This window comes from Coregonus lavaretus (genome assembly GCF_964263955.1).
Source record: "Coregonus lavaretus genome assembly, chromosome: 5".
NCBI lineage: Eukaryota > Metazoa > Chordata > Actinopteri > Salmoniformes > Salmonidae > Coregonus > Coregonus lavaretus.
The window spans coordinates 62950411-62963454 of record NC_139992.1 but is presented as its reverse complement, the minus strand read 5'-3'; the positions used below and the strand labels follow the sequence as shown (position 1 = coordinate 62963454).

At 40.0% G+C, this 13044-nt stretch overlaps 1 protein-coding gene across 1 annotated transcript; it reads right to left on the bottom strand.

Annotated features, from left to right (window-relative positions):
• Nucleotides 1-806: 806 nt before the first annotated feature.
• On the bottom strand, nt 807-12144 carry osgepl1 (O-sialoglycoprotein endopeptidase-like 1). Its single transcript, XM_084161718.1, has 7 exons — nt 11631-12144; nt 11095-11482; nt 10805-11009; nt 10230-10378; nt 7277-7407; nt 1077-1148; nt 807-978 (listed from the first exon to the last, which is right to left on the bottom strand). Exons 1-7 carry the CDS (start codon nt 11834-11836, stop codon nt 894-896), a joined length of 1236 nt encoding a protein of 411 aa, XP_084017844.1. The 5' UTR covers nt 11837-12144; the 3' UTR covers nt 807-893.
• Nucleotides 12145-13044: the final 900 nt, after the last annotated feature.

The window sequence follows — 13044 nt, the reverse complement described above, 5'->3', positions numbered from 1 at the left end:
TTGAGCTGTTCTTGCCATAATATGGACTTGGGTCTTTTACCAAATAGGGCTATATTCTATATAGGTTAGACTACCTTGGCACAACACAACTGATTGGATCAAACGCATTAAGAAGGAAAGAATTTTCACAAATTAACTTTAAAGAAGTGTCACGACTTCCGCAGAGGCTGCCTCCCCTCCTTGTTCGGGCAGGTTTCGGCGTTCGGCGTCACCGGCTTACTAGCTACTGCCGATCCATTTATCATCACTCCATTTGTCTTGTCTTCAATCACACACACCTGGTCCTTATTCCCTCATTAGTCATGGTAAAAGTGTTCCCTCTGCTTCCTTGTCTGTGTGGGTGATTGTTTGTTTGTGGAGGTTAGTGAAGCTCGTGTATTGACGGGAGTATTTTTCCCATGTGCCTTGTATCTTCCAGTGCGCCTGTTTTGTGCCCTGGAGTGTATTTGACGCATTTCTGCGTAAACCTGTATTTTGCGGATTAAAGCCTGTTATTCTGTGATTTACCCTCCTGCGCCTGACTCCTTCATCACCACCTCATCACAAGAAGGCAAACCTGTTAATTGAAATGCATTCCAGGTGACTACCTCATGAAGCTGGTTGAGAGAATGCCAAGAGTGTGCAAAGCTGTCATCAAGGCAAAGGGTGGCTACTTTGAAGAATCTCAAATATAAAGTATATTTTGATTTGTTTAACACTTTTTTGGTTACTGTATGATTCCATATGTGTTATTTCATAGTTTTGATGTCTTCACTATTATTCTACAATGTTAAAATAAAGAAAAATCATTGAATGAGTAGGTGTGTCCAAACTTTTGACTGGTAGTGTATTTCAAAAGTTTAATCGTAAATAGTAGGAAATATATGCGTCATGGATATGCACATAAGTGAACGTCAGTCCAAAATCCTCAGCTTTAATGGTGGAAGTTTGATAGCTGCCTCCTTCACTTCTGCTGTTATGTCCACACCCAGGGGAGCTCTAGAACACAAGGAGCAACAATTAAGCTATAGAACTTATCAATAGAAGTTGGCCATCTTTTTTACTTATTAACTGTAAACTCTGTTACTTTTACTTACTTGGGCTCATAGTTGACCTCCTCAGTATGGGACAGGATGCCCTTTCCTTCCCTCAGTCTCTCAACTCCATTCCTGAAATAAAGTGTAGTTGAATGCACTGGACTCCAAAGCCATATATAAGCTGTGTATAGCTTACTATCTTATTTCTCATGTTTTCTTTTATCTACAGTACCAGTCAAAAGTTTGGACACACCTACTCATACAAGGGTTTTTCTTTATTTTTACTATTTTCTACATTGTAATTTAGAATAATAGTGAAGACATCAAACCTATGAAATAACACATATGGAATCATGTAGTAACCAAAAAAGTGTTAAACAAATCAAAATATACTTTATATTTGAGATTCTTCAAATAGCCACCCTTTGCCTTGATGACAGCTTTGCACACTCTTGCCATTCCCTCAACCAGCTTCTCCAACAGTCTTGAAGGAGTTCCCACATATGCTGAGCACTTGTTGGCTGCTTTTCATTCACTATGCTGTCCGACTTATCCCAAACCATCTCAATTGGGTTGAGGTCGGGTGATTGTGGAGGCCAGTTCATCTGATGCAGCACTCCATCATGCTCCTTCTTGGTCAAATAGCCCTTACACAGCCTGGAGGTGTGTTTTGGGTCATTGTCCAGTTGAAAAACAAACGATTGTACGACTAAGCGCAAACCAGATGGGATGGCGTATCGCTGCAGAATGCTGTGGTAGCCATGCTGGTGAAGTGTGCCTTGAATTCTAAATAAATTACCAACAATGTCACCAGCAAAGCACCATCACACCTCCTCCTCCATGCTTCATGGTGGAAACCACACATGCAGAGATCATCCGTTCACCTACTCTGCGTCTCACAAAGACACGGCGGTTGGAACCAAAAATGTCAAATTTGGACTCAGATTTCCACTGGTCTAATGTACATTGCTCGTGTTTCTTGGCCCAAGCAAGTCTCTTCTTCTTATTGGTTTCCTTTAGTAGTGTTTTATTTGCAGCAATTCGACCATGAAGGCTTGATTCACACAGTCTCCTCTGAACAGTTGATGTTGAGATGTGTCTGTTACTTGAACTCTGTGAGGCATTTATTTGGGCTGCAATCTGAGGTGCAGTTAACTCTAATGAACTTATCCTCTTTAGCAGAGGTAACTCTGGCTCTCATGAGAGCCAGTTTCATCATAGAGCTTGATGGTTTTTGCGACTGCACTTGAAGAAACTTTAAAAGTTATTGAAATTTTACAGATTGACTGACCTTCATGTCTTAAAGTAAAGATGGACTGTCGTTTCTCTTTGCTTATTTGAGCTGTTCTTGCCATAATATGGACTTGGTCTTTTACCAAATAGGGCTATCTTCTGTATACCACCCCTACCTTATCACAACACAACTGATTGGCTCAAACGCATTAAGAAGGAAATAAATTCCACAAATGAACACCTGTTAATTGAAATGCATTCCAGGTGACTACCTCATGAAGCTGGTTGAGAGAATGCCAAGAGTGTGCAAAGCTGTCATCAAGGCAAAGGGTGGCAACTTTGAAGAATCTGAAATATAACATATATTTTGATTTGTTTAACACTTTTTTGGTTACTACATGATTCCATGTGTTATTTCATAGTTTTGATGTCTTCACTATTATTCTACAATGTAGAAAATAGTAAAAATAAAGAAAAACCCTGGAATGAGTAGGTGTGTCCAAACTTTTGACTGGTGCTGTATATACACTTCTGTTCAAAAGTTGGGGTCACTTAGAAATGTCCTTGTTTTCCATGAAAACATACATGAAATTAGTTTGAATAGGAAATATAGCAAAATGAATAGGAAATGTAGTCATTGAAAAGGTTAGAAATAATGATTTTTAATTGAAATAATAATTGTGTCCTTCAAACTTTGCTTTCGTCAAAGAATCCTCCATTTGCAGTAATACAGCCTTGCAGACCTTTGGCATTCTAGTTGTCAATTTGTTGAGGTAATCTGAAGAGATTTCACCCCATGCTTCCTGATGCACCTCCCACAAGTTGGATTGGCTTGATGGGCACTTCTTACGGTCAAGCTGCTCCCACAACAGCTCAATACGGTTGAGATCCATTTTACATTTACATTTTAGTCATTTAGCAGACGCTCTTATCCAGAGCGACTTACAGTTAGCACATACATTATTTTATCGAACCCACAACCCTGGCGTTGCAAACGCCATGCTCTACCAACTGAGCTACATCCCCTGCCGGCCATTCCCTCCCCTACCCTGGACGACGCTGGGCCAATTGTGCGCCGCCCCATGGGTCTCCCGGTCGCGGCCGGCTACGACAGATCCGGTGACTGTGCTTGCCACTCCATTATAGACAGAATACCAGCTGACTGCTTCTTCCCTAAATAGTTATTGCATAGTTTGGAGCTGTGCTTTGGGTCATTGTCCTGTTGTAGGAGGAAATTGGCTCCAATCAAGCGCCGTCCACAGGGTATGGCATGGCGTTGCAAAATGGAGTGATAGCCTTCCTTCTTCAAGATCCCTTTTACCCTGTACAAATCTCCCACTTTACCACCACCAAAGCACCCCCAGACCATCACATTGCCTCCACCATGCTTGACAGATGGCATCAAGCACTCCTCCAGCATCTTTTCATTTGGTCTGCGTCTCACAAATGTTCTTCTTTGTGATCCGAACACCTCAAACTTCGATTCGTCTGTCCATAACCCTTTATTCCAATCTTCCTCTGTCCAGTGTCTGTGTTCTTTTGCCCATCTTAATCTTTTCTTTTTATTGGCCAGTCTGAGATATGGCTTTTTCTTTGCAACTCTGCCTAGAAGGTCAGCATCCCGGAGTCGCCTCTTCACTGTTGACGTTGAGACTGGTGTTTTGCGGGTACTATTTAATGACGCTGCCAGTTGAGGACCTGTGAGGCGTCTGTTTCTCAAACTAGACACTAATGTATTTGTCCTCTTGCTCAGTTGTGCACCGGGGCCTCCCACTCCTCCTTCTATTCTGGTTAGAGCCAGTTTGCGCTGTTCTGTGAAGGGAGTAGTACACAGCGTTGTACGAGATCTTCAGTTTCTTGGCAATTTTTCGCATGGAATAGCCTTAATTTCTCAGAACAAGAATAGACTGACGAGTTTCAGAAGAAAGTGAGCCTGTAATCGAACCCACAATTGCTGATGCTCCAAATACTCAACTAGTCTCAAGAAGGCCAGTTTTATTGCTTCTTTAATCAGCACAACAGTTTTCAGCTGTGCTAACATAATTGCAAAAGGGTTTTCTAATGATCAATTAGCCTTTTAAAATGATAAACTTGGATTAGCAAACACAACGTGCCATTGGAACACAGGACTGATGGTTGCTGATAATGGGCCTCTATACGCCTATGTAGATATTCCATTATAAATCAGTCGTTTTCAGCAACAATAGCCATTTACAACATTAACAATGTCTACACTGTATTTCTAATCAATTTGATGTCATTTTAATGGACAAAAAAATTGATTTTCTTTAGAAAACAAGGACATTTCTAAGTGACCCAAAACTTTTGAACGGTAGTATATACAGGTAAAAGTCAGTAAATTAGAATATTTTGAAAAACTTGATTTATTTCAGTAATTGCATTCAAAAGGTGTAACTTGTACATTATATTTATTCATTGCACACAGACTGATGCATTCAAATGTTTATTTCATTTAATTTTGATGATTTGAAGTGGCAACAAATGAAAATCCAAAATTCCGTGTGTCACAAAATTAGAATATTGTGTAAGGGTTACATTTTGAAGACACCTGGTGCCACAAAATAATCAGCTGATTAACTCAAAACACCTGCAAAGGGCTTTAAATGGTCTCTCAGTCCAGTTCTGAAGCCTACACAAACATGGGGAAGACTTCAGATTTGACAGCTGTCCAAAAGGCGACCATCGACACATTGCACAAGGAGGGAAAGACACAAAAGGTTATTGCAGAAGAGGCTGGCTGTTCTCAGAGCTCTGTGTCCAAACACATTAATAGAGAGGCAAAGGGAAGGAAAAACTGTGGTCAGAAAAAGTGTACAAGCGATAGGGATCACCGCGCCCTAGTCAAGATTGTGAAAAAAAACCCATTCAAAAATGTGGGGGAGATTCACAAGGAGTGGACAGCTGCTGGAGTCAGGGCTTCAAGATCCACCACCAAGAGACGCTTGAAAGACATGGGTTTCAACTGCCGCATACCTCGTGTCAAGCCACTGTTGACCAAGAAACAGCGCGAAAAGCGTCTCACCTGGGCTAAGGAAAAAAAGAGCTGGACTGCTGCTGAGTGGTCTAAAGTCATGTTTTCTGACGAAAGCAAATTTTGCATTTCCTTTGGAAATCGAGGTCCCAGAGTCTGGAGGAAGACAGGAGAGGCACAGGATCCACGTTGCCTGAAGTCTAGTGTAAAGTTTCCACCATCAGTGATGGTTTGGGGTGCCATGTCATCTGCTGGTGTCGGTCCACTCTGTTTCCTGAGATCAAGGGTCAACGCAGCCGTCTACCAGCAAGTTTTAGAGCACTTCATGCTTCCTGCTGCTGACCTGCTCTATGGAGATGGAGATTTCAGGTTCCAACAGGACTTGGCGCCTGCACACAGCGCAAAATCTACCCGTGCCTGGTTTACGGACCATGGTATTTCTGTTCTAAATTGGCCAGCCAACTCCCCTGACCTTAGCCCCATAGAAAATATGTGGGGTATTGTGAAAAGGAAGATGCAGAATGCCAGACCCAACAACGCAGAAGAGTTGAAGGCCACTATCAGAGCAACCTGGGCTCTCATAACACCTGAGCAGTGGCAGAAACTCATCGACTCCATGCCACGCCGCATTAATGCAGTAATTGAGGCAAAAGGAGCTCCAACCAAGTATTGAGTATTGTACATGCTCATATTTTTCATTTTCATACTTTTCAGTTGGCCAACATTTCTAAAAAATCCCTTTTTTGTATTAGCCTTAAGTAATATTCTAATTTTGTGACACACAGAATTTTGGATTTTCATTTGTTGCCACTTCAAATCATCAAAATTAAATGAAATAAACATTTGAATGCATCAGTCTGTGTGCAATGAATAAATATAATGTACAAGTTACACCTTTTGAATGCAATTACTGAAATAAATCAAGTTTTTCAAAATATTCTAATTTACTGACTTTTACCTGTATATATATATATATAGTGAGGGGGGAAAAGTATTGGGGTCATAGGCAGCATTCCTCCTCCTCCAAACACGGTGAGTTGAGTTGATGCTAAAGCGCTCGATTTTGGTCTCATCTGACCACAACACTTTCACCCAGTTCTCCTCTGAATCATTCAGATGTTCATTGGCAAACTTCAGACGGCCCTGTATATGTGCTTTCTTGAGCAGGGAGACCTTGCAGGATTTCAGTCCTTCACGGCGTAGTGTGTTACCAATTATTTTCTTGGTGACTATGGTCCCAGCTGCCTTGAGATCATTGACAAGATCCTCCCGTGTAGTTCTGGGCTAATTCCTCACCGTTCTCATGATCATTGCAACTCCACAAGGTGAGATCTTGCATGGAGCCCCAGGCCGAGGGAGATTGACAGTTATTTTGTGTTTCTTCCATTTGCGAATAATCGCACCAACTGTTGTCACCTTCTCACCAAGCTGCTTGGCAATGGTCTTGTAGCCCATTCCAGCCTTGTGTAGGTCTACAATCTTGTCCCTGACATCCTTGGAGAGCTCTTTGGTCTTGGCCACGGTGGAGAGTTTGGAATCTGATTGATTGATTGCTTCTGTGGACAGGTGTCTTTTATACAGGTAACAAACTGAGATTAGGAGCACTCCCTTTAAGAGTGTGCTCCTAATCTCAGCTCATTACCTGTATAAAAGACGCCTGGGAGACAGAAATCTTTCTGATTGAGAGGGGGTCAAATACTTATTTCTCTCAATAAAATGCAAATCAATTTATAACATTTTTGACATGCGTTTTTCTGTCTGAGAGACAGAATAACAACAAATAAACCTACCATTAAAATTATAGACTGATCATTTCTTTGTCAGTGGGCAAACGTACAAAATCAGCAGGGGATCAAATACTTTTTTCCCCTCACTGTATATATATATATTATTTTATTATTTATACTATTTTGATATTGATTCCTGCACTGTTGGGTAGAGCATACAAGTTAAGCATTTCACTGTACTTGTGCATGTGACCAAACAACTAACTATATATTTTCAAAACCAAAATAACTAATAGTCTTCTACATACCATGCGATCATGACTCCATTGTCAGTACAAAACTTGGACGGAGGACAAAGCAAATGTAATCCAGTGGTGTCAGTGACAATCTTCAAAGTCTTTCGAATGTACTGGTTACTGGCAACTCCTCCTGACACCACCTAACAGAGCAAAACATTTAGGACACCATATGCTTGTTTGTAGAAATACAGTGTCTTCAGAAAGTATTCACACCCCTTGACTTTTTCCAAATGCTGTTGTGTTACTGCCTGAATTTAAAATGGATTAAATTGAGATTTTGTGTCACTGGCCTACAGACAATACCCAATAATAATGTCAAAGTGGAATTATGTTTTTCAAAATTGTTACAAATTAGGCAAGCCTAAATACGTTCAGAAGTAAAAATGTGCTTAACAAGTTGCATGGACTCACTCTGTGATCAATAATAGTGTTTAACATTATTTTTGAATGACTACCTCATCTCTGTACCCCACACATACAATTATCTGTAAGGTCCCTCAGTTGAGCAGTGAATTTCAAACACAGATTCAACCACAAAGACCAGGGAGGTTTTCCAATGCCTCGCAAAGAAGGGCACCTATTGGTAGATGGGTAAAAAAGAAGACATTGAATATCCCTTTGAGCATGGTGAAGTTATTGATTACACTTTGGATGGTGTATCAATACACCCAGTCACTACAAAGATACAGGTGTCCTTCCTAACTCAGTTGCCGGAGAGGAAGGAAACCGCTCAGGGATTTCACCATGAGGCCAATGGTGACTTTAAAACAGTTACAGAGTTTAATGGCTGTGATAGAAGAAAACTGAGGATAGATCAACAACATTGTAGTTACTCCACAATACTAACCTAATTGATGGAGTGAAAAGAAGGAAGCCTGTACAGAACAAAAATATTCCAAAACATGCATCCTGTTTGCAATAAGGCACTAAAGTAAAACTGCAAAAAATGTGGCAAAGAAATGAACTTTATGTCCTGAATACAAAGCTTTATGTTTGGGGCAAATCCAACACAACACATCACTGAATACCACTTTTCATATTTTCAAGCATGGTGGTGACTGCATCATGTTATGGGTGTGCTTGTCATCGGCAAGGACTAGGGAGTTTTTTTTATGATAAAAAGAAACGGAATAGAGCTAAGCACAGGCAAAATCCTTGAGGAAAACTTGGTTCAGTCTGCTTTACAACAGACACTGGGAGACAAATTCACCTTTCAGCAGGATAATAACCTAAAACACAAGACCAAATATACACTGGAGTTGCTTACCAAGACAACATTGAATGTTCTTGAGTGGCCTAGTTACAGTTCTGACTTAAATCGGCTTGAAACTCTATGGCAAGACTTCAAAATGTATGTCTAGCAATGATCAACAACCAACTTGACAGAGCTTGAAGGATTTTAAAAAGACTTATGTGCAAATATTGTACAATCCAGGTGTGGAAAGCTCTTAGAGACTTACCCAGAAAGACCAAAGCTGATTCTAACATGTATTGACTCAGGGGGTTGAATACTTATCTAATCAAGATACAGTGAGCTCTAAAAGTATTGTGACAGTGACAAATGTGTTGTTTTGGCTCTGTACTCCAGCACTTTGGATTTGATACAATGACTATGAGGTTAAAGTGCAGACAGTCAGCTTTAATTTTAGGGTATGTTCATCCATATCAGGTGAACCATTTATAAATTACAGCACTTTTTGTAAATATTCCCCCCATTTTAGGGGACCAAAAGTATTGGGACAAATTCACTTATGTGTATTAAAGTTTAGTATTTGTTCCCATATTCCTGGCATGCAATGATTATATCAAGCTTGTGATGCTACAAACCTGTTGGATGGATTTGCTGTTTATTTTGGTTGTGTTTCAGATTATTTTGTGCCCAATAGAAATGAATGGTAAATAATGTATTGTGTGATTTTGGAGTCACTTTTATTGTAAATAAGAATAGAATATGTTTCTAAACACTTCTACATGAATGTGCACGCTACCATGATTACGGATGATGAATGAATTGTGAATAATGATGAGTGAGAAACTAACCTGTCATTGTTAATCAATATTCACGATTCAATCAGGACTATCCGTAATCATGGTAGCATCCAAAGTGCTGGAGTACAGAGCCAAATCAACAAAAAATGTGTCACTGCCCCAATACTTTTGAAGCTCATTGTACACTGAGTATACCAAACAGTAGGAATACCTTCAGGACAGCCTCAATTCGTCGGGGCAAGAACTTTACAAGGTGTCAAAAGCGTTCCTCAGGGATGCTTGCCCATGTTGACTCCAATGCTTCCCACAGTTGTGTCAAGTTGGCTGGATGTCCTTTGGGTGGTGGAACATTCTTGACACACACAGGAAACTTCTTGACACAAACCGGTGCGCCTGGCACCTACTACCATACCCTGTTCAAAGTCACTTAAATATTTGTTCTTGCCCATTCACCCTCTGAATGGCACACATACACAATTTACATTTTACATTTTAGTCATTTAGCAGACGCTCTTATCCAGAGCGACTTACAGTTAGTGAGTGCATACATTTTCCTACTGGCCCCCCATGGGAATCTATGTCTCAAGGCTTAAAAATCCTTCTTTAACCTGTCTCCTCCCATGCATCTACACTGATTGAAGTGGATTTAACAAGTGACATCAATAAGGGATCATAGCTTTCACCTGGATTATATGTCATGGAAAGAGCAGGTGTTCTTAATGTTTTGTACTCTCAGTGTATATTTGTGTTTTATTTTTTATTAATTTTTAACAAATGTTAGAATTTTTTCTTCCACTTTGACAGAGTATTTTATGTAGATCGTTGACAAAAAATGACAATTAATTCCACAACAAAATGTGGAAAAAGTCAAGGGGTGTGAATACTTTCTGAAGGAGATCATTCAATGCAATATTGTGGATTAGAAAATCTTGATAGCTGTGAAAACCACTTCCAATGATGGGATTTCACTCACCAGCGTTGGATTGCAGGAAGGCAGAAGGCCTTTGGCCTTACAGAACAAAATGGCACGATGTGTGCGCTTGGCAATGTGAGAGGCCACTGTGTGCTGTGTAGCAGCAGCTATGTCATTCACACATGACAACAAAGTTCCCTGCTCCACACCTTGGATGAAAAAAACATGTAGGAGCATTTTCACACTTAAAGGAAAACTCCACCCAAAAATTTTCTTTTGGTATTTGTTTCATTAGTCCATTGTTGATATAGTCCCAAAATGTTTTGCATATCAGCAATCAAGGTTTCAAGATATAACTTTCAAAATACAGAAATATAGCCGGTGTGATGCATTTTGCATCATATGATGCAAAATGCATCATACCAGCTGTATTTTGAAAGTTATATATCTTGAAACCTTGATGACTGGCTGACATGCAAAAAAAAAATGGGACTATATCAACAATGGACTAATGAAACAAATATCAAAAGATTGCTTTTGGGTGGAATTGTCCTTTAAATTATCTGATTCAATTAGTTGATTAGGGAAAGGTTATGATATAAATGCATATTATATCTTTATGAATTATTTATTACCTTCCTCCTTCTCTTTTTTCTGTATTGACATCGTCACCTGATTTCGCAGACCAGCGAAGGAGAAGTTACAGTCATAGTGCACTCCCATTGGTGGCTTGAAGAGAAACTTCAACCTGTCTCCATCTTGAGCCAGAAGCTCTATTGCTTGACCCCCACTTATCATGGAGCACTTTGGGTGTTTGATGAGTGATAAACGTCTTGCCACCTGTGAACACACAAATGTCACAAATTCAAGGCCAAGAAAACCCACCGGCCTCTGATAAGTGTTTTCTCAAAGTTAGACTCTTTACCTTGTCCATAGTGTCCCCTGGAGCTTCATCTAGTGTTTGACCCAGGAGAAGAAAGTCGTCGACTCCTCTGGCCAGAGCCAAGAGAGAGTGACCCCCGGAGACTAGAAGGACAAGGAAGGGGAATACCACGGGCTGGAGCATCCTGACTGTCAGGGCATGGGCCTCCATGTGGTGGATGGGGATGAAGGGCTTCTGGTGTAGCTTTACAAAGTTCAGGCTGAAGTCCAGGCCTATCCCCAGACTCAGGGCCAGGCCCGGCTTCACTGTGGTGGCTACAGCAGACAGTTGACTCTGGGTGACGCCACTCCTCTCCATGGCCTCCTGGACAACGCGGCCTATGTTCTCTCTGTGGAGCCGCTGGGCAACAGTGGGAATAATCCCACCAGTCCTACAATCAAATACAAATGGAGAACATGATGTCCTGAGACATCTTTGCAAGGTTTTATCTTGATTCTTGACCAAGGGGGGCATTGCATTGATAAATCTGACAATCACTTTTGTTGAATGAACATGAAAAATTACAAGATTATACCCACTTCAAGTGCACCTCTTTTTGTGAATGAAGAGATTCTCCAAGGATTAAGCCTGTTTCATCCATTACAGCCGCACCTGTCTCGTCGCAGCTTGTCTCAATGCCGAGAACAAGCCTGGAACTCATTTTTCTTCTAAAATAACATTTGCATAAAATCTTGACTCTAAACATACGTGCGCCCTGTTGAGCCGAAGCGTTCAATGCAAACATTTTATTTCACTAAACCCGATTTTCCTGCATTTGCCAAAATACATGTTTTAAATTACTGAAATTTGGTAAGCGCCACTATCCGTAGAGAATCACAAGAGTGGGAGAAAAATAGCTCTGCTACTAGGGACCATTACGATGGTCTATTACTATTTTCTAAAGGTATGTCCTTAATTAATAACTTGATTATAAGTCTCACGACAATGCCGCTGTCAGGTGGGAATGAAATACGTTTGCATTTGTCGCAAAAGTTAAAATTGCGATGCTGACAAATTGTTAAGTGCGGAGCTCCACGACCTCACGCTTGTACTTCTGAGGAGCTTGTGTCACATATAAACGATTCCTCCATGAAACCTCACATAGTTTTCTAGCTAGGTGCAGTTACATTTGTCCAATTTGAAAATTGTGAAAGAAAATGTTAAAATGTTTTGCAGGTATCAACGGAATTTGTTTGAATTGAATGAGTACTTTTTTTATTAATCTAGAAAACAAAACCGTGAATGGCTCTGAATAGTGATAGCCTTTGTTTCAGGGGGAAATTATATGCAGTTGGACATCAACAAGCGTTGATGGAAATGTAGTGCCAGCTCCAAGTATCTGAATGAATGTCACCTTTTACAGTTCTAATCAAAGCTAGTCAACAAGGTAATTTGAATTCGGTAGTCAATATGCGGTAGGAGTCCATTTTTTGGATTTTATTTCATTTTTTTATGTTTTATTCTTTATATGTTAAGTTCACACTACAATCACCCCATACTTTTTTTAACACCTCTATCAAGTATTTTAGCTACTTTTCAGATGTATTTTATACCTGTTTCACTGTTTTTAGCTTCTACTATGTTTTTCTATGAGAAAACATTAATAATTACACATTTATAATGTTATCTACTAGAGAAAGAGTCAATGAAATGAAATCTATATCAATATTTATTGTGAGTATGCCCTTTATATTGTTTTTTTACACAAAATATACCTGTCTTTTGGTAGTCGTGTAATTTCCACCACTGAGGACAAATCCATAATTAATAATGTTTTCTCAAAAGACTGTTAATTTAGTTACCATGGAAACCTATTGTGACACTGAAGCACATGGCTGCAGCTGACAGTTGTTCCAGATGTGATGTCCAGAAGTTGAAGAAAAGTCTAGGTAAATATTGCTTGTGTAGAGACTATTTTTATTGTCAGTCATTTCCAAACAGGCTATAATTGTT